The following is a 26,495-nucleotide window of genomic DNA, read 5'->3' as shown; positions in this document are numbered from 1 at the left end:
AAACAAAATAATTACTAAATAATTAGTCCCACATGTGTTTTTTTTTCATGTTGTTGCTTCAGATAAGAAATTAATTTTAAAATTTAAACTCATAAAGTTTCACTCAGTCGATTTTTTATTTTATTATTTTAACATTTTGATGGAATCTTATTTTAATAAAATAAAATAAGTTAAAGATTTTTTTTTTATCAGAAATAAATTTTTGTAGATTAAAATGTTATACAAATAGTTAAGTTTGAATTCCCTTTATACATTATTATAGGAAGATAATTTTAAAAAATAAATAAATTAACGAGAAAACGTAATAAAAAAATGTGCACTGTGGACTCACTAGAGTCAAAAAGTCATCAAATCTAAGCCCAATCCAATCCAACGGATAAGATCACACCACTCGAAAAAAAGCACATACCAAGAAAACGAAGCAAAAACAAAAAAGAAAAAGAAATAAATAAATAAAATTAAAATAATTATTTTTCGCATTCGACACAGACACACCCTCTCTTTCTCTAAAACTCAAAATGGAACCCAATGAAAATCAACTGAGCTCCTACTACCACCACCCCACCACCAACGCCACCGCCACCACCGTCACAGCCACAACCACTGCGTCACCGACCAATGGGCTCTTGCCGAATACCCACTCCACTGATGGGACCCACATGGTGTACTCTCACTCGGTGCCTTCCTCAGTGGTGACGTCACCACTTGAGCCTGCGAAAAGGAAGCGAGGGAGGCCCAGAAAGTACGGCACGCCGGAACAGGCTTTGGCGGCCAAGAAGGCCGCAACGACGTCGTCTCACTCCTCTTCCTCGAAGGAGAAAAAGGACCACTACGGCTCTGCCTCGCCTTCTTATTCTGGGTCTACCAAGAAATCTCAGCTGTTTGCTCTTGGTTGGTCTTTTTCCAAATACCCTTTTGGTTTTTGTGCGTTTGGTTCTGAATTTTGTTGTTTCGTAGAGTGTTTTCATGCAAATTTCTTCAATTTCTACATGGGTTTCAAACTTTTGGTTGCATTGTCTTGGAAAGATTCACACTTGCTTGTTCTGGATGGGTGCTTCTGGAAATACCCTACTGGTGTTTGGTTGTGAAATCTACTGTTTCTCGGAGGGTTCTGTTGCAAATTGCTTCAATTTTTTGTGGGTTTTTTATTTGCATTGTTTCTTGTGCTTGCCCTCTTTGTTGCTACCTCTGTGTATATTGTGAATTCTTTGTAGTTTTTAGGGTTTTGTTGCAATTGTTTTTTCAAATTTGTACATTTTTTCTGGTTGCGTTGTTTGCATGCCTCCTCAGTGTCCTCACCCTTTTGTTTTTGGGTGATAGTAGTAAGCCTTCAGTGGTCTGCTTCTGTTTTTGTTGTGTGGGTCTGTTATAATCCAGTTTGACTATTGCCTTTATGGAGGAGGGCATAACGTTATTTTGAAATGGGGAAGAATGACTTGCACCTATTTGAATGACAAGCTTTTGGGAAAAGAAAGTTGTTTTCTTTTCTTATGCTCTAGAGAAGGTGAGGGTAGAATATAATTTTGTTAACTTTTTATTTATATGAACCAAATTTATCTGCAAATCACACCTTTTGAAGTGGAAACTTTGGTGGGCCCGGGAGGAAAATACTGAGTTATTTTCCTTCCATTTTCTTTTTCTTTTCCACTTTCATGTATGAACCAAACAATGAATATTGATGTAGTTTTATTACTTGTTATTTATAGATGGTGAAGATGGTATAGCAAGGAAGTAGCATGGACACCCCTACATGAAAGCCATAAGCCATATTTATTTTGAATACCAATAAATTTGCTGCTGTTTTCTTTTTCATGATACTTATAAGTTATAAGACGATAATGAATCTTACTCAAAAGTTTGAAAATAAAAGTGATTAGTTTTGAATTAGTCATAATGTTATTTTTAATTCATTTATGATACATCTTGGATAATATAGGTTGTTGGCCACATCTAAATTCGATGATACAACTATTATTTACTTTCAAAGGATCGGAAAAAAAAACGCAATTTAAAGGGAAAATAAATAATTAACAGCTCTAACAAACCATTAGACACCATTTGTGCAAAGAATGTTTTCTTGGTTATTGTGTTGATCAAGGCTGCTTATGTGATATGACATATTGTAAGTTTAAGAGTAAATATGTCACCCTATATAATTATTATATAGGAATTCTTTATTTTTATCTACATTACATAGTGGCTAAGGATATTTTCTTGACTTTGGTAGTTTCTTTGATAATGAAATGCAGCCAATAGGAGCTTTCTTTGTTTTTTCTTGTTTTTGTTTTTTGTTGTTGTGGTGGTGGATGGGGGGTTGGTGTGACCGGGAAAATCTAGATATAGTCCTGATTGTCTACAATGTCTCATTAAGTGGATACTCTAATGAACTGAGCCTACCTGTTTGCGTTTGGTAACTCGAGACTTTTATTGTTACACCTCAAAATTTAATAGTTTATATGGGATTAAATTTCATAACAATGTAACTTATTACCTTATGGGAGTTTCAGCTCAAGCTTTTTAGTGTAATTATCCTGTTTGATTTGATTGGAAATTTTCATCGACCTTTGCATATTCTCTATCCCTTGTCTGCATTACGAGTTTCTATGTTTATGCATTTGAAGGATAGTCAGCTAGCTTGCTATTAGTGGATGTTTCGTTTTGTAAAGATTGTTGGTATGGTTTTCTAATTGATGTTGGATTTTGCATTTTGGACGGACGATTTTCTGCCCCTAGTGAAAACTTGTGCATATGTTAAAAAATACCATAGTCTACAGTGCCATGCTTTACATGATGCATGAAGATATTTTTTCAACAGTTTAATGAAATATAAAACTGGGCCTGATCGATAAATTTCACTCAGTAGATGACACATGGTTTTTGTGGTTTTCCAAGCTTTTCTTGTTTTGGTTTTTAGAATTCTAGTACTTTTTATTCTTTCTGGTAATTAAGATCATATGATTTCTACGTTTTCTATTTCTGGTATAGTGCTTGTCAAAAGGGGTGATAATTATTTGACATTTAGTTCACAGTGATGACTAGATCTAAACGTTTCTTATTACCGGATAATTACGAATGGTGCATTTATCAGTATGGATTTTTTCTTCCCACTTCTGAAGGTCCTTTTTGTCCCAACATTTCTTTCTAACCTTTATTATTTTGCAATGTCATGTAACATTAGGTAAAATTTGTTAATATAAACTTAGGTGATTATTAACTTTATTCTCTTTTCCATGTATGGTGTTTTAATTTTCTCATAGAAAGCATTTTTTTCTTGTTTGGCAAAGTAAGATATAAATAGTTACAATTTAAAATACTCATGTGATGCCTTTTCTATTAATTGGTTGATGCAGGCAATGCAGGGCAAGGATTTACACCACATGTTTTAACTGTAGCTGCCGGAGAGGTATGCATGTATTCTTATTTGTCCATCAGTTTTCCAATACATTTATTTTTGCTAGATTTACATATTTACTGCAAGACATAAGTGGTTTCCACTTCTTTTTTTTTGGTGCAGCTGCTACTGTATCTTTATATTGTCAATAATTGCCTGAATTTACCTTGTTGATATGCCGCCTTTATTATATAATTTTTCTTTATTGGTTGTCTTTTGTTATTTGTTATCTGCTCACACAGTTTATGGGTGTGTCTAACAGGACGTGGGTCAGAAAATTATGTTTTTCATGCAACAGAGTAAGCGTGAAATATGCATTTTGTCTGCTTCTGGTGCAATCTCAAATGCGTCTCTCCGGCAGCCAGCTACTTCAGGAGGCAACATTACATATGAGGTAAATTTTTATCTTCTACCTTTTCCATGTGTGATAATTTAATCTTCTGATACATTCATATGGGAACTGCAGAGTTGCACTTTGTAATGAAAAAAGAAAATTAAATAACAGAAACAGCATTTAGGTTAGAATAATGCTACCTTTTGGGTAAATAGTACTATTGTTGGTGAACGTTTTCAGTGTTTTGTTCAAGGTATGTGTATATGAGTGTGGAGAACTGCGGCATTGTGGTTATAAAATTACATGGCAATGCTAGGTCTCTGTCACATAGATGCTCACCATTGGAAAGTAACAGGTTAATTTATCAGTTTGTTTAGGTGGAGTCTAAATATACAAGTTTAGCCATTAATATCTTTGTGTACATAGCCATCCAAAGTAAAACCAAATCAACTTACTTGAGTATAGGAATGCCGAAGAAAGATCTCTTTACTTTCTCATCAAAAGAAAAAACAGAAAAAAGCAAGATCTTTACTTGGGTCATTCATTTCGTTTATCTAAGATACATCAAAGCTGCGAAAGTAAAAGCTGCTGCCCCAAAAACTGAAAAGCCAATTATCACTTGCTTCTAATTTAGTGTGATAGATGTTTCTAAATATTTTGACTGTATAATTCTGGATTTCAAATCACCTCACTGCCCTGTAAATTCTACCCAGGAACACAGGCAGCATATGATTGATGAACATGAACACCATCCATGTTGGATTGGGTGACTGAATTTTGATTTTAATAGCTTCCAAGTTATTCAGGTCGAATTCATTGAGTAATAATTAGGCAATGTGGCATTCCTCTGTGTGTGTGTGTAGTGTAGTGTAGTTAGGCAGGAAAAAAGGGGGAAACAAATGGCAATGAATTGTACAGATATCTCAATTTGACTTTAAGATTCTTTCTTTATTTTGCTTCTTTTTTTTTTGACTGCTAAATGACTATAGTGGTTTTGGAAATCAAAAATATTGATTCAAAGAAGTTGATGCCAGTATATGGTTGTTTCGATCCAGAAATTTTGTTGAAGAGATGTGAAACTAAAACTATAAAAAGAAAAATGTTTCTAGAATGTGCATATTCTGGCTAAGAAGCTATTTCATTAGTTGTTCCAAAGATTGCATCTATGTCTGGTTAAAAAGTCCTTTATACTGCCAGACAACTTGACAGATTGAGCTATGGTTACTTGATCATCTGCCTCAGTTTTAGTTCATCAAAGTATAATGATTGCTTTCTGATGTTAGGGTCGCTTTGAGATTATTTCATTGTCTGGATCTTATGTACGTACTGACTTTGGAGGGAGGGCTGGTGGACTCAGTGTTTGTCTATCTAGTACAGATGGGCAAATCATTGGTGGTGGAGTTGGTGGACCCCTGAAGGCGGCAGGCCCTGTTCAGGTACTATTTTGTTAAAGGAAATTTGTTGAATAAATGCCTGCAAATATTATTTAGTGCACAGCTGTGACATACGATACTAGCTACTTCTGTGTCTCAACATGAAAGCAAGAGGGGTGGGTGGGGGGGGGGTGGGGAGAGGGGTTACTGACTGCATAGATTACTTGATGCTTTGGATGTCTGATGCCTCATATTGCTTTTTCCATGTAATTGGGCAATGGGATTTCTCTGTAACCTATTTTAACTGCAACTTCTGCTCCTTTCAGTTACGATGCTTAATAATTGGTTATGCTGTATTTATTAAAACATTAGTTAATTGCATCTACAGGTTATTGTTGGCACATTTCTGATTGATACCAAGAAAGATGTCACTGCTGGTGTAAAAGGTGATGCTTCTGCCACCAAGTTGCCATCACCAGTTGGTGGAGCATCTGTGATGAGCGGAGGCTTCCGCTCAGTAGTAGACTCTTCTGGAAGAAATCTGGTCAGGGGAAATGAAGACCAGCAAAGTATTGGAGGAAGTCATTTTATGATGCAGGGCATGCATGTCGCACCGTCACGGCCCACAGATTGATTGGAGGGGTGGTCTGGATGCTAGAGGCACTGGTGCTTATGAATTGACAGGTATAATTCCCTCTCATTAAACATATTCACAATTATACGTGTAAAAATGCGTATCTTGTATGAGAGTCTGAAATGAGATATTTTCTTGTGCAGGAAGAGCAGGTCGTGCAGCACACCAATCTCCTGAAAATGGGGACTACGATCAAATTCCAGACTAGACTAGGGTTTTGCTCTTGTGATTTGAAAAACAGTGTTTTGGTAGCTATAGATGTATAATACATACCAGCTATGTTATGAGTTTACTAGCTAGTTTGGCTTCAGATAATGCACCTTTAAATATGATGATAAAATTGCCCATATTTCTAGTTGTATTGATTTTCATATATATATGTGTGTGTGTGTGTGTGTGTGTGTGGAGTAATATGATGTGTAAATTTACCCATAAATATGATGATAAAGGAAAACTTATGAGAAGAATACCATTTGATAAGTGGAGTAATACTTCATGAAATACTAGTAGGTTAATTAGTATTCGTCACTGGATGCCACCGGCTAGTACGAGTGGGATTCATTTTATAAGGACAATTAAGTCGACGGTGATCCTCCAATAATCAATGTTAATGCTGAGTACCGGAAAATGGTGTTTGATCAAAGACACAGTTTCCTTGGACCAAATGGTTTCGAGAAATCCATTGATCACTGAATGGAGTAACAATGCTATGCTACTAGCTTTGGTTGGCCTTGTGTAATGACTTATCAGCCATGTTGAGATTTTCTCTCCTTCTAAGTTGTAACATGTTGAAATGTTGTCATCATCTTGTGATATTCACACGTATTAAATCATTATATACAATTGAATTAACAATTCATATATAAAGCACTTCTTAAGTTAGTCTAAGTAGTAAATGTGAGAATGACAATGAGTTAGAATTAAAATAAATTGAGAATTTAATTTTTTTTTATGTAACATAAAACAATTCATATACAAATAGTCTAATTAAGCAGTCAAAAGGTGTCGCTTGGATAATCAATTCCTAAAGGAAAGGAAAGGGCAAAATCAGAGAGATTTTTAAGTAAGACTTTGTTTTCAACCATTTTATTCTTGATGTCCACATGTTATATAGGATAGCATACTGCCATACACCAATATCATGGACCCGCAGCAATAATGTAAAATATATAAATAAATAAATAGAATATTTTCACAAGCCGTGCATCACGTGCTCCTGCATACACCCCCATTCCGTCCGAGTCCACTCACCGAGTCAGCTCTTAACCGCCATACCTCCCAAGTCCCAACGGCCAAATTTGCCACCTACTCCTTGTCAAAACACTCTACCCCCACAAGATCGGGCGCATCCAACGGTGGAAACACTAGGATGCACGCCACATCTTTTTCACTTAAAAAGAGAAACTAACTAGTTTAATACAACATGCTATTGTTTAATAAAATAAAAGCCTAAAAGGCAACGTTTTTATCGGTTTGTGTAAGAGAAGGTCCAGGTTCTCTTCACAATTTCACATATATGTGTGGGTCCCACCGTCTCCCCCTTAAACCTGTCTCAAAATGGCCACTGACCGCTTTCTGAGTCAGCTGGTTCTGTAAGTGTATTGGGCTTTGTTTTTTTTTTTTTCCTTTTTTCTTTTCGGCTATATGGTTTCTTGGGTTGGTGCCAGTTTGCAGAATTTGTTGGTTCCAGACACTGAAAGGTTGAATTTTTGAGTGGTCACTTTTGGGGGGTAGTTTTGCATAAAAGTTCAATAGAGTATTAAAGTTTTAGTTGTGATCACAGTGACTAAGTTGAACTTGGGTTTGTCCACGGGAGGCACGAGGTGTGTTCTTTCAGTTTACCTTTCTGATTTTTGCTCCTTTCTTGTTTACTTTTCTACTTTGATGAGTTGAACATTGATGGGTTCTAGTTTTGGTTCGTTAGAAAATTTCGTTTTCCATTTCTTCTTTGTGCTATATGATTGAAGATAATCAATATCACAGAGATTTCTTCACTTCTTCAATTTCTTTTGGTTTTTACTATAAAAGAAGGGTTTATAGAACCCAGCAAAATAGCAGGGAAATAGAGTATAGAAAGCTTAGATAGCAATTTTGATTAGGAAAAAAAAAAAGCAAAGAAAAACTAATAGAAAATTGGAGTTTCTGGTAGATAGGTAGGCTGGATCTTAAAACTTTAGCGGGTGGGTATGTCAGTTTTTCTCCGAAGATCCAGGTAGGTGTTTTCAGATCTTAGAATATAGCTATGAGTAATCAAAATATTTAGTGGGTTTCTGTTCCTTTGAAGAAGTTGTTTAAGAAATGAGAATTCAAAGTTGGGATGGCGTTGATATAATCCAACGAGTATTCTTTTTATGTTTTTAGGTTGTTTAGTGAACTTTGGTTCATCAGGAGTTTTGAAAGATAGAAACTTTCAGAAGATGTGAACAAAGTCACTTGGGTGCAATGTTAAGGGCATTAGCTCTTGGATTGTTAATTTCCTATTTCACTATTTTTGTTTCGGCCACTGATATTGAATTTGCACATTGTAATTGTGATGAGGAGGGTTTTTGGAGCATTCAAAGCATTCTAGAGTGCCAAAGAGTGAGTGATTTCTTGATTGCAGTAGCATACTTTTCAATCCCAATTGAACTCCTTTACTTCGTCAGCTGCTCAAACTTTCCATTCAAATGGGTCCTCCTTCAGTTTATTGCATTTATAGTCCTTTGTGGATTGACCCATTTGCTAAATGCATGGACGTATTATGGACCCCACCCATTCCAGTTGATGTTGTCCCTCACCATTGCCAAATTCCTCACAGCCTTGGTCTCATGTGCAACTGCAATAACCCTATTAACTCTATTCCCTCTTATTCTCAAAGTAAAAGTGAGAGAACTGTTCTTGAGGAAAAATGTGTTGGAATTAGACCAAGAGGTTGGGATGATGAAGAAACAGAAGGAAGCGAGTTGGCATGTTCGAATGCTGACCCGGGAAATTAGAAAGTCACTTGATAAGCATACAATATTGTATACGACTCTGGTTGAGCTTTCAAAGACATTGGACTTGCATAATTGTGCAGTTTGGATGCCGAATGAGAACATAACAAAGATGAACCTGACTCATGAGTTGAAAACACGTTCGTTGCGAAATTATCTCCGTTCTATCCCGATTAACGACCCAGATGTGTTGGAGATAAGAGAAAGTGACAGGGTAAGAATCCTGAGGCCTGAATCAGCACTTGGAGCTGCAAGTAGTGGTGAGTCTGGCGAATCAGGTGCTGTAGCAGCAATCCGGATGCCAATGCTTCGGGTTTCAAATTTTAAAGGGGGTACACCAGAGTTGATTGATACTCCTTATGCTATATTGGTTTTGGTTCTCCCAAGTGCAGGAGTTTGGGACTATCATGAAATGGAGATAGTGGAAGTCGTGGCTGATCAGGTTGCTGTGGCTCTGTCCCACGCTGCAGTTCTTGAAGAGTCTCAACTAATGAGAGAGAAACTGGCTGAACAAAATCGTGCGTTGCAACAGGCTAAGAAGAATGCAATGATGGCTAGTGAAGCAAGGCACTCATTTCAGAAGGTAATGAGTCATGGAATGAGAAGGCCAATGCATTCCATTTTGGGTTTGCTTTCAATGTTTCAGGAGAATATGAGTTTGGACCAGAGGATTATTGTAGACACAATGGCAAAAACTAGCTATGTTCTCTCCACTTTGATAAATGATGTGATGGACATGTCAGAATCAGATAATGGAAGGTTCCCGTTGGAGATTAGGCCTTTTCAACTGCATTCTATGATCAAGGAAGCTTCTTGCCTTGCCAAGTGCTTGTGTGTGTATAAAGGCTTTAGTTTTGAAGTTGAGGTTCAGAGCTCATTGCCTAATCAGGTGATAGGGGATGAAAGAAGGGCTTTCCAAGTAATCTTGCATATGGTTGGATATCTATTGAGCACCTATAACGGAGGGGGAACTGTCATCTTTCGGGCTATGTCAGAGAGTGGTAGTGAGGGCCAGGATGATAAATTGCAACAATTCTGGAGATCAAGTATGGCAGACGAATATGTATCTATAAAGTTTGAATTTGAGATTAGTGAGGGAAGTTCTCATTCTGGTGGATTAGTCTCAATGACTCCTTATGCTGGTAGGAGGCACAACAACAATGAAATTACGAAGGGTCTGAGCTTCAGCATTTGCAAAAAGATTGTCCAGGTAAGCGCTCCAATTGTTTTCTAAATATTGTTTATTCTCTTTGATCCTGTACTATTAACTTTCTGCATTGTAATTTGCATGTGATGAATTTTTATTCATTGGTAGGTTTCCCATGAAATGGATTATTGCCATCTTGATCCATGCATTTGCAAGATGCTTCTTTGTTGGCCTACATGCTTGAGAAAACATTATATGCACTCACTTTGTTTCTAGTGAAAAATACACTTTTTAGGCTCACCAGTATGCAAGGGATTATTTATGATGTTCTTATGTGAACCAATATTCTTGTGGCAATTGAAGTTGTTGAAAAACTATTATACGTGGACAAATATGATATTTCAATACTTATGTTTTCAAAATAATTATATTTCTACAATAAATGTCAAAAAGTTTTGGAAAATAGGAAACATTAGCACTACAACTCACATCATTGTCAGATGAATAACCATTTTTTTCTCTTAATTGAAAAGGTTGCCTCTTCCTTTCCAGAACTTCTTTCTTCTGTGTGGCTCATTTATAGAGTTTGATTTTCCATTTCATTAGTCAAAACAATGATGAATTAGCATTGATGAGAGAAGGCAATAAAAGAATATCATATATGAGCAATGTTTGCAACATATGAATCCTTAATGACAAATTATCTGCAGATGATGCAAGGCAATATCTGGGTATCCATGAACTCGGTGGATTTGGCGGAAAGCATGGTACTTGTTCTCAGGTTTCAAATCCTCCCATGTTTAGGGAGAGGTATATATGCCACTGGAAATCTCTTGGAGCAACCAAATTCCAACTCACTGTTCAGAGGCCTTCGGGTTATAGTAGCCGATGATGATAATGTAAACAGGACTGTGACCAATAAGCTGCTCAAGAAACTTGGGTGTCAAGTTATGGCTGTTTCTTCTGGGTTTGAATGCCTGAGTGCCCTTAGTTCTGCTGAAAACTCGCTTCAAATTGTTGTTTTGGATCTTCACATGCCTGAAATGGATGGATTTGAAGTGGCAATGAGAATTAGAAAATTTCACAATTATAATTGGCCATTGATCATAGCCCTGACAGCAAGTGCAGAGGAACATGTGTGGGAGAGATGTCTACAGATGGGAATGAATGGGTTAATCCGAAAACCTGTTCTTTTGCAAGGGATGGCAGATGAGCTTCGAAAAGTACTGCAACGAGCAGGTGAAGGGTTGTAAAGAGGAAGCAAGTCAGGGTGCAGATTTCTTTTTTCACATATTTTTTTGGTTATCAAATGAGCACAACTTGTAGAAAGAGAGTCCAAATTACATATGTTAAACTTAGTTTTCACTTAGAAAATATAGTAGTTAGATGTTGCTAACCATATCCTTCATTTCCCTAGGCTTCATATTTGATACAGTAGTGATAGACGTCTCACATTTTTATACCATAATTTCATACCACCTTATGTGGCAACTTACATGGCATTCATGCATTGGATACTAAAAAATAAAAACAAAAATCCAAAAAGAAAAAGAAAAACTTTGTCTAGTAAAATAATGACAGATAAGATGGTATAAAAATATGGTATAAGAATATAGTAAATATAGCATATTCTATTTGATATGCTTGAGACATATAGATTTAATACACAGGCTCAAAGAAAGAAAAAGACTAATGTGGGGGGTAATGTTTTCTTTTTATACATCTGTTGATCAATAAATGTGTCTTTCAAATACACACTTTTTGACAAGCACTAGAGGTTATATACGTCACAAATTAAACCACAAGGTAAACACTGGTTTTACACTAGAATTCAAAGTTTATTTTTACCCTTTCACAATTCATCTATTAGGAAGTGTGAGTAAGCTATCATGGAAAAGAAACGTAGGCTAGAAAGGGGTGACCGCCACCGAATCAGATGAAATTGTTGTTAGTATATTGTCTCTCTTGCCACTGAAGGAAGCAGCAGCTACTAGTATCCTTTCTACGTCTTCCGTTGATAAATAGGTACAATTTGCAAAGCAAAAGAGAGTTCTGAGTTGGAAAAATTATAGAGTATAACCGATATATCGTTAAGTGGTATAACGAATTCAACATGTAAGTGTATTATTAGGCGATGTGTTTATATTAATAGGGTATAATATTAATAACATTCACTCATATTATAACACATAGACTGATTATACCACGTGTCAATATATCGGTTATATAGAATAATTTTTCATTGAATTGGGGTTTTTTTCAAACCTTTGTTATATAGATTCCACATGTTTTCATGCTTTGAAGCACTTGTATTCTCCCATAAATCCAAGTCTACACTCTTGTGGATACAACAATGGAGTCAAGTCCCTCAGCGTTTTTCATTTATAAGATGTCACATAATAAGAAATTAGGAATAGCCAATTTGCACTTGCGTTAGTACCATTCAGAGGTGTCAAACGGGCCGGCCCGACCCGTTTAAGTTGAGTCCATCGTGCTTTCGTGCCGTGCTCGGGCCGGCCCATATAGTTAAGACCTAAGCCCAGCACGGCCCATGGCCCGCGGGCCATTCGTGCTCGTGCCGTGCCTTAAACGGGCCGGCCCACGGACCTATTTTTGTTTTTATTTTTTATGGTGATAAAACTAATCTTATGATATTTTTTCTTATTCATAATTAAATATTAACATTATTTTTCATGAAAATTGAATATTTTTGTTGAAAAATTCTTTTAAAAAAAAAAACAATGTTAAAATAGTCGTGCCTAATTCGGGCCCATTTCGTGCTCGTGCTCGTGCCGTGCCGTGCCCGATGGGCTAAAAACTTCGGCCCAGCCCGGCCCATTTAATCGTGCCGTGCCGTGCCGTGCCTATTTTAATCGTGCCGTGCCGTGTCGTGCTCGGGCCAGCCCGACCCGTTGGACACCTCTACCATTGTATGTTCTACTATTATTAGAAAAAATAGAAAGGGCAATATTGACTTTTTTAGATGACCTCTACGGCTTTACTAATAGATCAAGGAGAAAATTTATTTATCTTTATTTTTATTTTGTAGTGATGTGGCGTATATTAAAGAAAGGGACAGGTAAGTTCATAGACCAAAGCGCACCGACCTTCTTCAGTCTCCCGCGCCTGCTGTCCTTCTTCAACCTCCGGCTCTCTGTCTCTCTCTCAAAAACGTCTGCAAGATTGATGAAGAAAACAGTACGGCCAACCTCTCAATTTCTCCAAGACAACGAGGTAAACACTAGTTCTTACACTTTAGGGCTTGCTTTAATTTTGATTATCGTTTTTCAGGTTCCATTGATAAATGGATGCAATTTGCAATGGAAAAAAGAGTTGAAATTCTTGAGTTGGAGTTTTCTGCATTAGATTTCAAAGGTCTCTATACATTTCCCCACCAACTATTAGGTCTCGAAAAAGGGTATGCTTCGAAGCACTTGTATTCTGACATAAATCCAAGCCTACACTCTTGTGGATACAACAGTGGATTGAAGTCCCTCAAGAGTTCTTCATTTAAAAGAAGTTGCTGTCACTGGAGAAGTGCTTGAGTACTTGTTGTCTTAACTGTCCAATTCTTGAACGATTAACAGTGGTTGGTTCTCAAAATTTGGTTAATTTAAGAGTTGGTGGTCCATCGATTGCATTGAAGTATTTTGAGATAAGACGTTGCCATCGCCTCAAAAGCATTGAGATTTGTGACGCAAACCTTGTTTCATTTACTTATGGTAAAATGGCAATAAACTTACTTCTCAGTAATGTACCGTTGCTTGTTGAGGTATCCATTTCTGAGATGGAGAGTAACAATCACTTCTTCACCCAACTTTCATGTTGTCTTTGTCAGCTAGAGATTCTCAGTATGGATATCAAAAAAGTGTCCTTTGATTGGGGGTATGTATTTCCTACATTAGCAATTCTCAAGCATTTGGAATTAAAAGTTGAAGCAGATAATTATCTGGCTCTTGGTCATTTAAGTTCTTTCTTAAAGGCATCTCCTTACTTGCAGAGACTTGTGTTAAAGGTATATATCCAATTCGTACTTGGTAAATTACATAGTCTAACTTTTGGTGATTTTCTTCTCTTCGTTCCACTACCAATCTTGAAGAAAGAAAAGTATTGACATAATATTTGCTAATAGAATAGATTATAGACCTAATGGTTCTTGTTGTGTGTACACTAATTAAAATGTTTCCTTGGTGCAGATGTGTTTTGCAGTTGCATTCAGGGATTTAGGAGAAATATGGAAAGTGAAAAATGCCGCCATCATTACCTCAAGGTAGTAGAAATACAAGGGTATCATGGTCGTACATGTGTTGTTGAACATATCATGTACTTGATAAAGAATGTTGCTGCTCTGGAGAAAATTGTTATTGATCCTGTCCAGCATTGGGAGTATCCTGCTGCAAGGTATCCTACTGAAATGGATAAGGGAATTGGACAAGCCCGAAAGGAAGCAGTGGCAAGACGTCACGCAATGCAACTCCTTATACCAAAAGTGCCTTCAACTGTTGAATTTGTATGCCTCTAGTGAGTGCAGTACTACTTAAATTATCAAATACTAGGCATTGATTTATCCATGTTTAATGGTGTGAGCAAACAAACTCAAATTGAGGCAGTATTAATTAGCGAAGATGATAATGCTGGGATTAAACCTATTGCAAAGCAGTGTATTCGTTCCAGGGATTAAATTAAACAAAACCCATATGAAAAAGGGCAATATAAGTTATTTAACATAAAATATTGTCCTGAACTGCATAAAATTTCGGATGACTAAGCAAATTTCAAGGGGATATTTTGATTTTGCAGATAGATCCAGTTGGACCAATTCACACGTGCAGTTTGCGCAAAACCCTAACGTCTGCTATCCTCTGCTACAGAGAAAATGAGGAAAGCAGAGTACTTCAGCAAGGACTTCGAGTGGGAAGAGCTGAGAGCTGAGGTGGAAAACGACCCGTCGTTTAGCTACCACTTGCTCCCATTCCAATCCTCAGAAGCCCATAATGCTGCTGATGGCTCTCACGCATGGAACGTCTTTCACCACCGTCACGCCTCTGGCAAGTTCTTCAAGGTCTCTTCCTTTCCCTCTCTTTACCCTTTTTGTTAATTTCTGTTCGTCAAAGTCACCATCTTTCTATGTAATTACAGAGAGTTTTTATGTAATTAATCTGATTGATTTTGAATTGGGTTTTCAGTTTTAGTATCATTTAGAATTTAAGCTTTGCATCATTGTTTGTTATAAATTTCTTTTGGGTTCCTTTCAATTTCTGGCCTTTATTGTACTTATGATTCATGTTTCTATTCTCTTGTTGTAATACTCTCTATGATTCAATTCAGGAAAGGCGCTATTTATTAGAAGAATTCCCTGAGCTAGTTACCTGCGAGGAGAATTCTAAGGTTTTGGAGGTGGGTTGTGGTAATGGCAGCACTGTTCTTCCAATATTACGGTAACCTCAAAGCTTTTCCCATTTTAGCATTTACTTGCATGCGTGATTGCTGGTGTTTTGTTATTTGAATCTTTGCAGTAGCACCCTGTAGTTATCTGAATCCATGATGTTGGCTTTCTACCTGTTATCTTTATGAAGTACTATTTCCTGTGTAGTGGCAATGGAAACATCATTGTTTATGCTTGCGATTGTAGCACTGAGGCCCTTGAGAGGGTTAAGGAGACGATATATGCCTCTGACATAGTATCGATTGAGCTACGTTTCCATCCATTTTGTTGTGATTTTTCTACAACTGGGTTTCCGACATGGTTGGCCTGCAATCATTGTGAAGAAAATTTTGCACAAACACAGCAGCAGTGCTTTTCAGGTTAGTTGCTTCGTCTGTTTATCTTATTATATAAGAAGTATAATAAGGCCTATATGCAGTATAAAACTCAAACATTTTTCTCTGTTTCTCCAGATGGTAGAGAGAAAAATGAAACACATCTTAATGATTCATATTCATTGAAAGAAAGTAGATGTTGCATTGGCGGGGTTGATTTTGTCACCTTGGTAAGCATTCAGTACACCTAACCGGCCAAAATTTGGATAGCAATAGGATTTTTAGATTAGCCTTGGAAATATAGAAACTAAAATAAGAACATGCTATCTTATCAGTCTCCCTGTCTTTTGATGGTTTGGTGTTTCAAATTTAATCTTATTGTTTTCAGTTGATAAATTATGAAGATGTTCCTGCATCTCCCTAGACTTAATATGTGGTCTATTATGACTCATAGTTTGAACTTTTAAATGTAAATAATTTTCTCAATTAGATCACAATTCAGTTCTTTTTGTTCTTAAATTAAATGAGACAGTATCTGGTTACTAGATCCAGTTCCAAAATATTAACATTACTTTGCTCGTATTTTTCCTTTTGTAAGGCACCTGGTTGTTTGAATCCTCCACTATCTTATCTGAGACAGATTTTAAGATCCTTTTGTGTTCAATAGTATCCTTGGTTGTGAGAACCTTTGAATGCTTGTAAGAACTCCTGCTAACTGGGAAAAAGATAAAGCTTTGGGGGTAAATACTTTACTATTTCCAAATTATCTGGTGTCTTTTTTTTTTTTTTTAAAGATTTTCTGTCACTTCAAAGTTCAAACAGAGACTCAGAAGTTGCTGAGCCCCAATTAGACTTTTTCTAAAGTTTCTGTCTTTTGCTTTGGTAAATATTAGTATCTCACAAGTTTGGAATCTTTTATTTCTAGAATTATAATTGTGCTCCTCTGTTTGACTTCTTGGGAATTGTGATTTGAGTTGTGATCCTTGAATACTTTTGCCACCATTTGCTTCACATCAAAGAAACAGTTATATGGTGATTTGAGTCTCTTATCTTACCGTGGAATGTGTCAGATATTCACATTGTCAGCATTACCACTTGAGAGGATGCCAGAGTCCATCAAGGAGTGTTTCTCTGTTATAAAACCTGGAGGCCTGCTGTTGTTTAGGGATTATGGTAATTGATTAATTAAAACCTTGTTTGGACTTGGAGCTGTAAAAGATTTTAAAGAGCTCTAACCCTTAAGTGTTTTGAAAATATTTCTAATAGTTTTCCTGCTGACTGAAGTTCAGTTTGATGAAATTCAGGTCTCTATGACATGTCTATGCTTCGATTTGAGATGGACAAAAGAGTAGGATTCAGGGAGTATATGCGATCGGATGGAACCCGTTCTTATTTCTTCTGTTTAGATACTTTGAGGGATCTATTTGTGGGTGCAGGCTTCGTTGAGGTACTAACCTTGTTCATAAAGTGAGGGGTCGATTACTTTTCACTAATTACACTGGCACCTAATTGCTACAGTTCTACTGTCTAATGTTGTATCGTGTGCTTCTGTCAGCTTGAGCTCAAATACTGCACTGTAAAGTCAGTGAATCGTCGAAATGGGAAGACCATGCGAAGGGTGTGGGTTCATGGAAAGTTCCAGAAGCCTGTATGAAGTCATTTGTTGAGATGCACTCCTTTGAGGAGATTATACATGCTTGTTCTACAATGTAGTTTTCTGTGAAAAATGTTTTAGTTATCTTTATTATGAGAAGAGAAGAGTACACAAAATTTGGGGCTGAATTGAATTCATGCCTTTCATTTTTCTTGTCATTCTGGATTGGTTTATAAACTCTTGAATCAAAGCCAAAAAAAAATAAAAATGAAAAGGCTTTACATGAAAATCAATCAAAGCCCACCACCCTTGAATCAGGAGAGGACATTTATCTATACCCTGGACAGGGATAAGCAAAACCTGGCGGTTCTCTAGGGGCTATGAGTTGAAGGACTTGAAGTGATCCATCCATATTCAAAATGTCAAAAGGGAACCCTGACCCAGTTCCTTTGGAATTGGTACAATTATCCAACCCATCTTTTTGTCTTCTCCCACATTCATCTTGTCTGTCATTTCTCAAATCCAGATACCTCAAAAACAAAGAACACAAGGGAAGAAGATGTTAATTATCCCAATAGTCAATAGTCAATAGACTCAATACGATGCCAAGGTTTTCCAATTTATCCCTTTATCTGAAATACTAATTCTTCATAGACTGGTCAATTCATTAAGAAAGATGCTCCCATGATTAAAGTAATTAATCTTATGAACTCTATTAATTAATTGGCTAGCTCTTTGGTTTTAGATGGAATTAAAAAAAAAAATGAAAATCTTATTTTTGTTGCACATTAAAGAAAATCGAATCTTAAACTTATTTTAATCATAACTCATTTTCCACCCACCATTATCATTTCGGCTAGCGTAAGACGCACTAATAATTTGATTAAAGAAAGTTATGTTAATTCAATTGGAGCACCTAGTTAGTCTAGTTAATCCGGCTAAAGACAACGTACGTGACGGCAGGTGCATCTATCAAATATATTTTTAATTTTAATTTTGTTTGCATAATTCATCGTCATCATTCATTACATCGGTAGAGTTGGAAAGTGAATACATGCTCTCAATTTTCTCCACTCCTGATGCTGATGCCTGATGCATGATTCCCCAATATAATATCAAATAACCTTTATTTAATTAACTACGTCAGTAGTAGTGTTCTATTAATTAATTAATGTATTATTATATTTGAAAGTTCAACTTTATTGGGTTGTCCAGATTAATTAATTTTCTTAATGCAGCAGGTTTTACGGATTCTCTCCTTCAAAGTATTATAGTTAATTAATTGGGTTCTTTAGACTTCCGAAGCATATATTAAATATATAATTGGGGCTTCAAAATGTTGGTAAAACTACACCAGCTAGCTAGCTAGGAGCCTAGGTAGCACAAAGACAAGTACTGCTGCACAAAAAGAAGGTTTTATTTGTTGTTAGTCTTAGTCCAAGATTATTTTAATCAGGTTGCTTTAAATATTAAACTAATAAACTTCAGGTGGGCTCCATGATCCGCATTGCAAAGCTGCTTTACACCATTACAACGAATGTTGTTGTATGCAAGCTACTTAGCTACTAGGTAATATAGTAATTAACAAATTAGGGTTCAGCATTAAACAATGACATGTGAATCCATGTGAAGAGGGTCCTCCATGTTGCTTCTTGCTATATAAATATATTTATCAACTCTAGGATTAGGATATATCCTTTGAGTGCTAAGAAAACATCCTTTTGGGGACATTATATTAATGTACTTAATCCCCCCCTCCCCCTTTTATGAATGTACTTAAGCCCCTTTATAATGTTCTTCATATATCCTTAATTAGCTAGTACCATAATTTATATAAGATAGAACATAGTTGGATGATAGTGGAAGCCTAATTAATAATCTTAAGATCCGCAATTCTTAAAGCTTTCATTAGTTATATATATCTAAATCGATCAGGATAACTGTAATCTAAGTTATCTAACTCAAGTCCTGTCGTACTTATATACCACACCTTTATTCATGTCCCATCAACATAAAACAACTCTATCTGTATATATAAGAGTTATTCATGTACCCAGATGACATTAATTTGTTTTGGAGATTGTTATGGTTAATTACAACTTATTTGGGGCAATTATCTCGTACATACAAGAGTTGTTCACGGTACGGATTTGGTCTTATAATATTCATGTCACTGTGAATTAAGAAAATTAACAATGTAGACCTGGGAGGACTGCATATACGTACGTTAATTGTCATGATGATCTTAATCCCGTTGCTTACATGATCTCCCTAAGGAAAGGTGACCTCCAAATTAAAGTCACGTCGTGTATATATATAGGGATTGTAAATCTGTATGTCCCAAAAAAATTAATTAGAACTATATATATTAGCCTTTTTGCACTCGCTCCTGCAAGTGCGAAGTAGCTCTTTTTATTGTGCAAATATTAATATTTTGACAAACGTAATCAGTTTAATAAATAATGAAAAGTAACTTAGAAAAAATTAATTAAGGAGAGAGAGACAATAATTAATTAAGAAGAAAGACAGCAAACTAATTTTTATGAGCAGAAAAGTAAATTTGAGAAATAGATAACCGATCATTGAATTTAAGTCGAAACGATCTCAGCCATTCAAATTCGGAGATAATTCAAAAATCATATTATTTTATTATATAAATATATATATATCAGGTTAAATATACGTAGATGATCACACACCTAGTTCATGGAGTAATATTATATATATTGAATGTTATATATATATAGATATATCTATATATATATGCATGGTAATCTGTTGATATATATATTGGTGACGGTTGTTCCTTTACGCACATTCATGGCACTCATGATCATCACCAAATGTACTAAAACATGTCAGGCCTGTTGCAGCTAGCAAGCACCTTATTATTTATATTTATATGTATATATAAAGCTTGCTAGCTAGCTTCCTCTTTATTAATTTAATTGGTTCCTCGATCGATCCATTAGACATGCAGAAAAGTTTTTCCAATTCTTTAATATGCATATATATATATATATATAGACAATACTGCAACGTACGGCGCCAAAGTCATTGCCAGCAATACATTAGGTGAATATATTAGCTAGAGAAACAAATTAACCTAACCTGGCCTCTATGTGTAATAATTTAAATTCATAAAGAATTAAAGAAGCACAAGGTGAAGGTGATGAAAGACCAACATATATAATATACTATTCTGCTTGTTAAATTAATGAAATAATTAGATAGAAATTAATTTTCCCTTTATATATCAACGCCATATATAATTAATCAGCTATATATATATGAATTGAAGATTGATCCCACTAGAATTAATAACATATAATAAAAATATAATTTATAATGTATAATAACATATAATAAAAATATATTTATAATAGCATATAATTGATCCCACTATATATATATATATATGTATATTTTGTACTTTTAATTTAACGTACTTCTCCATGGGTAATAATGTTTCTTTAATGTTCTGGTAATTAACTAATGCATGCCAGTTGATCATCTAGAACAGCCAAACGAAAATGGTAGTGGCTAGCTAGCTAGTACTAATAGAAGAAGAAGAAAGAAAAGGATAAAGATCGAAGATGATGATGATTTATCAAATTAATAGCTCGATCATGTATTGGCAGAGCTAGAGCTAGCATGCATAGTTATTACTGGGAAATATACAGATGATACATTAATATCAACTGATCGATCAGTAGTACTTGTCCTCATCACGATCGATCGATCATCTTCATCTAAGTAGCTAGTACAAGCACATGCATACAAAATGCAGCTTAATTACCTTAAATCTCCTAATTAAGTTAATTTCAAAAGATGAGTCTTTCTAAATTTTCACAATCGGTGTACGTCGATCCTGAATATTGATTCATAATTGTTTAATAATTAAAATGAAGGAGGCCTACCAGCATGAGCATGAGCCCAAGAAGTGTAAGCCTCATGGCTCAACTGTCCACCACCATTCGGAAGCAAAGTCGGTGGCAAATTGTAAACCCCAGGCCCCATCGCAGAAGGATCAGCCGCCAACCCACCACCACCTCCCGCCGCCGTTCCGCCCTGCCCCTCATTATTATTCCCACCACCACCCTCAGCTTCCTCCTCTTCCAACGGCAACCTCTCGTACGTGGCATTCGAAAACGTGGCTGCTATGACCATGACCGGCCCCGAAGCCATGAGTGGACCCACCACGCTGCCCCCGACGACCTGCCCCTGCCCGCCCGCCAAGTATATGGTGATCCCGGTGGAGCCGGGCGGGGCGGGCCCGGGCAAGAAGGCGCCGGTCAAGGAAAGAATCTCGAACCTTCCGTGGAGGGCCATGACGGCGCCGGGAGCGGAGGGCTGGCGGAGAGTGACGTTGGTGACGGTGCCGCTGCCGCTGAGGACGCAGACGCCTCTCTGCCTGCGTCTGGCGAAGTGGGCGACGCTGTCGGCGATGTCGGCGCCGTTGGCGATCTCCATGACGTGGCTGCGGAGGGCGTTGGGGGAGTCGCGGGTGACGAAGATGGGGGGTTTGGGCTTGTTCTTGGAGCCGGGAGGGCGGCCCCTGGGGCGGCGGCTGGTGGCGACTTCGATGGCGCCTTCCTTGGGGTCGTCGCTGGTGTTGTCTCGGTCGTCGTAATCGTCTCCTCCTCCTCCTCCTCCGCCACTGCTGCTGTTTCCGGTGGTGGTGTTGGTGTTCATGATGGAGATTCCCAGATCTGGTTTCATTTTCATGGGAGAGCTGCTGGCTGCTGCTGCTGCTGCTGCTGAGCTTTCGTTCACTCCTCCTCCTCCTCCTCCTCCTCCTCCTGTTAGACCCACTTGCCCAGCCCACCACCGGTTCGCCATGATTGCAAAATAGGATCAAAAGCAAAATAAGTATACAAAAACCAAGATGATATTGATCGATGACCCAGAAGATGATATATATATATATATATATATAGCTAGCTAGCTAGCCAGGTGATGATAATTAATTAACTATAAATATGTATCCCTTAGATCTTGATCATAGATATGTATACTGGCCGGCCACTAGCTTGTAGACCCTATATAAAGAAGAGGATGATACTTTGGATTTTGGGATTTAAATACTACTCTAAGGAAGATAGCAATTTAAATTAAAGCAAAGAGCAAAACTGATCGGATCACCCCCCAGATATTAATTATCTGTATGATCTAGCAAGCTGAGAGGAGAAAGCAAGTAGGAAAATGTAAGAGCGAGCTAGGGTAAAGAAATGGGAAAGAGAATTGAGAGCTTAGCTAGCTAATTCATTAACAGTGTAGTGTAGTGAAACAAGGTAGAAAAAGGGTCATGGGGGTGTTGGAAAACCTTAATGTGGTTTCTTCTTCTATATATCTCATTGGTCGAGAATAAGTGAAATCAAAGTGATGATCGATCAGAGAGATGGATGGAAATGAAAAAATGGGTGGCTAGTGTGTTTGTCGGTCTTCAGAATTAGGGTTTCTATTGTGTGGGGTCAACGTACTGCACCTCCTTCCCTATATCTAGGGTCCTCACATATGCAAATTAACACTCTTTTGTTTTTTTGTCAGTACATATGCAAAGACACTGTACGTTGACTCAGGAATTCTTCAAGTATTCACTCCAAAACTATGTATTTGGTTTTTTTTTTTTCTTTTCTCCAGATACATGGTTAATTTAGGATCTAATTAATTATAGTATTATCAAGTATTACACAAAAAATTTAATTTAATAATAATAGTTCTCCAATAAAATACTCTCTCTCTCTCTCTCTCTTGGCTGAGTGTCCACGTACGCCTCCACGGTGGTGTTCAGTGATCACCATTCGACTAATTTTACTCCCACAGTCTTTTCATTATCCAATCTCTCTCTCTCTCTCTCTCTCTCTCTCTCTCTCTCTCTCTCTCTCTCTCTCTATATATATATATATTATAACAATTAATATTAATTAATTTGTTAAAGTTCTTCGATATTCCCTCTAGCTAGCTCTTGGAAAGCAGCTGCCTAGCTAATCAATTCAGTTTCAAGCCCTACCCTTGTACACCACCATCTTTGCATGCTCCTTTTCTTCCTTAGTTAATTAATTAATACTACTTCAGTGAGGCAATTAGGTTATGTATTGTTAAAGTTTCTCTCACCAATTTTCTGTGTGCCCATATATGACACAAAGCAAAACCACATTAATTAAACACCCCACATGTATAAACTGATGTCATTACCATACACATCTAAAGCAAATGCAAATTGTAATCTCATATGATCAGCCTTAACTCAAGTGGGATATATTGAATAAAAAAAAGTGGGATATATATATTGAATTGGGATAGGTAAGGACTACGGAGCTAGTAGTGCTAGCTAGGTCCAAATCTTGAATCTTGATGTGAGGGGAAAAAAAAAAGAGTCCATTAATTATAAGGTACTGACAACATTTTTTATTAACCAAACACACCCAATGCCTCATTCTTACTTTGCAGGTCACATCCTACAAAAACTCAACGGCATATTCTTCTTTTGTGGGCCACATGCTTCAAATTCACTAGATCTTCATGCCACGTAATCACCAAAATAGACACAGAAAAAACCAAAATACCAACCATATCCTTACAACTGCAACGGGTCAAAAAAATTAATAAAAAGCTAACAAATGGATAGTGTCTGATACTGATTTGTTGGTTAGAAAAGATATAACTTTTATATAAGGTTGTTGGCCAAGATATTTTAGAATAAAGGATTAGAAGCGTTCTTTTTTTTTTTTTTTCATTGAAATATGGTTTTTATTTATGAAAACCATAAAATGACAATGTATGTTTACTATACCAAAGCACAAAATGACAATAATTCCTCAAAGATTTCAGTTTAGTAAGCAACCATATGAAAGTTTCTGCAGTTTCAGTTCACTTGCAGTTTCAGAAACTGCAGAAAGTTCACTTGTAATTCCAGAAACTGCAGTTTCAGTTCACTGTAAACTGCATAAACTGCAGTTTTTTATGCAGTTTCAGTTCACTTGCAGTTTCAGAAACTGCAGAAAGTTCACTTGTAATTCCAGAAACTGCAGTTTCAGTTCACTGTAAACTGCATAAACTATAGTTTTTTATGCAGTTTCAGAAACTGCAGAAAAATGCAAAAAACTGCAGTTTGACTTAAAATGGCATAAATGCATAAAGAGAGAAGATGAACGTGAAGAGAGAAGAAAGAGAAAAACAAAAAGGAAATAAAATGACAATTGACCAGATTTCAAGATAAGCCAACTAGCTGCAACTTACCTTGTTATTAAAAAAAACTAATTGGTGCACTAGAGAGTAAAAACAATAAGTAAAAGGTACCTTAGAGTAATTAATTCAAAAAAAAATCACCCATATGTAACCATTTAATAGTTGATGATATATATATGATCTATTAAAATTAAAGTTTATCTATAGCTATATTTTCATTTCTTTCAAAAGGTCCTTAAGTGAGATCTCATGTTTTCTTAACTGTTACATCATATAGGGGCAATTAGCATACATCTCACTTATTAATTAGTCAAATGATTAAGAAACAAAATCTCATATAGAAACCTTAATTAATTAGAAGAGAAAAATTAATATCTACATTTTTATAGCTTATATATCTATTCTACAGTTATTATAATATGCCGAATTTGTATATTTCAATTTTTTGAAATAGAGAGTAAACTAGTGCTTTTTTTTTTTATATGGGAAACTGCTTTTATTTAATTTTGGATTATTTTTTTTTAATGTCCATTGTTTAAAATCTAGTATTCATCCGGCCCACACGCTACAGTGAAATACTGTAGCGCGGCCCATTTTTAAAAATCCAGTGCTACAGTGACGCCGTTACTGTAGCACGCTACAGTGTTTTTTAAAATGCCATTTTTTCCTTTATTTATTTTTTCATTTCAATGCCAATTGGTACATAAACTACCTAAAAAAAATCATAATTTAGGTATTTTTTATTTCATAAACATGTTAAATAATAACTAATATAAAATTAAAAAAATTAAGATGAGGCATCCATAATCTTTTACATTTTAATTAGTAAATATAATTGTTATTATCGAATAGTAACAATCACCTATTGCTACTGCCGGGTAGTGGCAATCAAGTATTATCATTATTTGATAGTAACAATCACTTATTGATACTTCCTGACAGTGACAATCCGGTATTGTTATTATTTGATAGTAACAATCACCTATTGCTATTGTCTGATAGTAACAGTCACCTATTGAAGATAACTAATATATCTTGTTACTGTCATTCAATAACAATCACCAAAATTCAAACCATAGAAAATCACAAAATTTAGAGAGTAACAATCACCTGATTGCTACTGTTACACAGTAACAAATCAGGTGATTGCTAATTTGCTACTATCACACAATAACAATCACCTAATTGCTACTGTCACAGTGGCAATTATTATTTATTGCCACTATCGAACAATGACTATTCTCACTGTGCAAAAAAAAAACCCAGAAACAACATACATATACAAATCTTATGTATTTTTCTAGCATAAACACATAAAAAACAAAAATCTGTCTTTTTTTTTTTTTTTTTTTTGCTGAAGCAGGCATGTACTTCCTTTTTTTTATATTTTTTTTTATGAAGCTGTCATGTGTCTTCTTCTTCTTTGTTAAAGAGCAAGTCTCGGCGCGTCCGTCACCACACCTTCCCAAATGAAAATGACGAATCCATTGAGTAGGCCTCTGATCTTCGTGGTGGTATCTCTGTTTCTGTTCTCGTCAGCGCTATCAAGCTCAGACTCGCCCTTCATCGTCGCCCACAAGAAGGCCTCCCTCAACAGGCTCAAGTCCGGCACTGAGCGCGTCTTTGTCTCCATTGATATCTACAACCAAGGATCTTCGTACGCTTCCTCATAATTCCACCATTTCCGATCTCAATTTTGTTATTTTTCTTTTCTTATTTACAGATCCGGCTTAGCCTTGACTATTTGTATTGCTTTCTGTTAGACCTGGAAGCGATCTCTTGGTTTGTCAAGAACAATCTCGCACCTATACCCATATCCAATGGTGGCTAGATCTCGAAGCTCGTCGATCCGATCTAGCAGAGAAGTCGCCGGGCTGTGCTCCATGGCGAAGATGAGAGAGTGAGGTCAGAGAGAGAGTGAGGTTAACAGAGATAGACGAAGAAGAAGAGGAATGTTAGAATGTGGACCGGGTTAGGTGTTATTGGACCTCCTTCAAAATAAAAAAAAAAGCACATGGGTCTATCTTAAAGGTATAGAGAGCCCAATTTTGGGCTTTATAATCATTTACTTTTTAATTTTTCATATTTAATCTCTTCAT

General features: G+C 36.4%; 3 protein-coding genes and 2 pseudogenes across 7 annotated transcripts; 4 read left to right on the top strand and 1 right to left on the bottom strand.

Annotated features, from left to right (window-relative positions):
• The first annotated feature begins 490 nt into the window (after positions 1-490).
• LOC147280774 (AT hook motif DNA-binding family protein) lies at positions 491-6,087 on the top strand. Its single transcript, XM_086246987.1, is given in 7 exon segments — positions 491-891; positions 3,351-3,403; positions 3,654-3,785; positions 5,009-5,161; positions 5,487-5,729; positions 5,731-5,782; positions 5,876-6,087. Coding segments are annotated over 7 exon segments (1,071 nt in total). The 5' UTR covers positions 491-518; the 3' UTR covers positions 5,941-6,087.
• A 1,333-nt stretch (positions 6,088-7,420) lies between these two features.
• EIN4 (Signal transduction histidine kinase, hybrid-type, ethylene sensor) lies at positions 7,421-11,317 on the top strand. The gene is made up of 2 exons (XM_086246049.1): positions 7,421-9,914; positions 10,562-11,317. Exons 1-2 carry the CDS (start codon positions 8,175-8,177, stop codon positions 11,102-11,104), a joined length of 2,283 nt encoding a protein of 760 aa, XP_086102175.1. The 5' UTR covers positions 7,421-8,174; the 3' UTR covers positions 11,105-11,317.
• A 1,585-nt stretch (positions 11,318-12,902) lies between these two features.
• LOC147280772 (uncharacterized) lies at positions 12,903-14,269 on the top strand (annotated as a pseudogene). The gene is made up of 3 exons (XR_015122807.1): positions 12,903-13,007; positions 13,097-13,866; positions 14,048-14,269. The product of XR_015122807.1 is annotated as an uncharacterized LOC147280772 (transcript).
• On the top strand, positions 12,952-17,468 carry LOC147280771 (Methyltransferase family protein). 4 transcript variants are annotated; one of them, XM_086246051.1, is made up of 8 exons: positions 12,952-13,085; positions 14,652-14,913; positions 15,180-15,289; positions 15,445-15,656; positions 15,750-15,841; positions 16,682-16,784; positions 16,916-17,058; positions 17,167-17,468. In XM_086246051.1, the coding sequence occupies exons 2-8, from the start codon at positions 14,728-14,730 to the stop codon at positions 17,263-17,265; spliced, it is 945 nt and encodes a 314-aa protein (XP_086102177.1). In that variant the 5' UTR covers positions 12,952-13,085; positions 14,652-14,727; the 3' UTR covers positions 17,266-17,468. The 4 variants fall into 4 exon arrangements, with proteins under 4 accessions (XP_086102177.1, XP_086102180.1, XP_086102176.1 ...); XM_086246054.1 differs by having other exon boundaries at positions 12,965-13,085; positions 14,723-14,913; XM_086246050.1 differs by lacking the exon at positions 12,952-13,085 and adding an exon at positions 14,231-14,372.
• Positions 17,469-21,105: 3,637 nt separating this feature from the next.
• LOC147280770 (AT-hook motif nuclear-localized protein 20 pseudogene) lies at positions 21,106-22,047 on the bottom strand (annotated as a pseudogene).
• Positions 22,048-26,495: the final 4,448 nt, after the last annotated feature.

This window comes from Dryas octopetala, chromosome 6 (assembly GCF_963921425.1).
Source record: "Dryas octopetala chromosome 6, drDryOcto1.1, whole genome shotgun sequence".
Taxonomy (NCBI): Eukaryota; Viridiplantae; Streptophyta; class Magnoliopsida; order Rosales; family Rosaceae; genus Dryas; species Dryas octopetala.
Note: the sequence above shows the minus strand (reverse complement) of the source record. Positions and strands in the feature narration are given on the sequence as shown.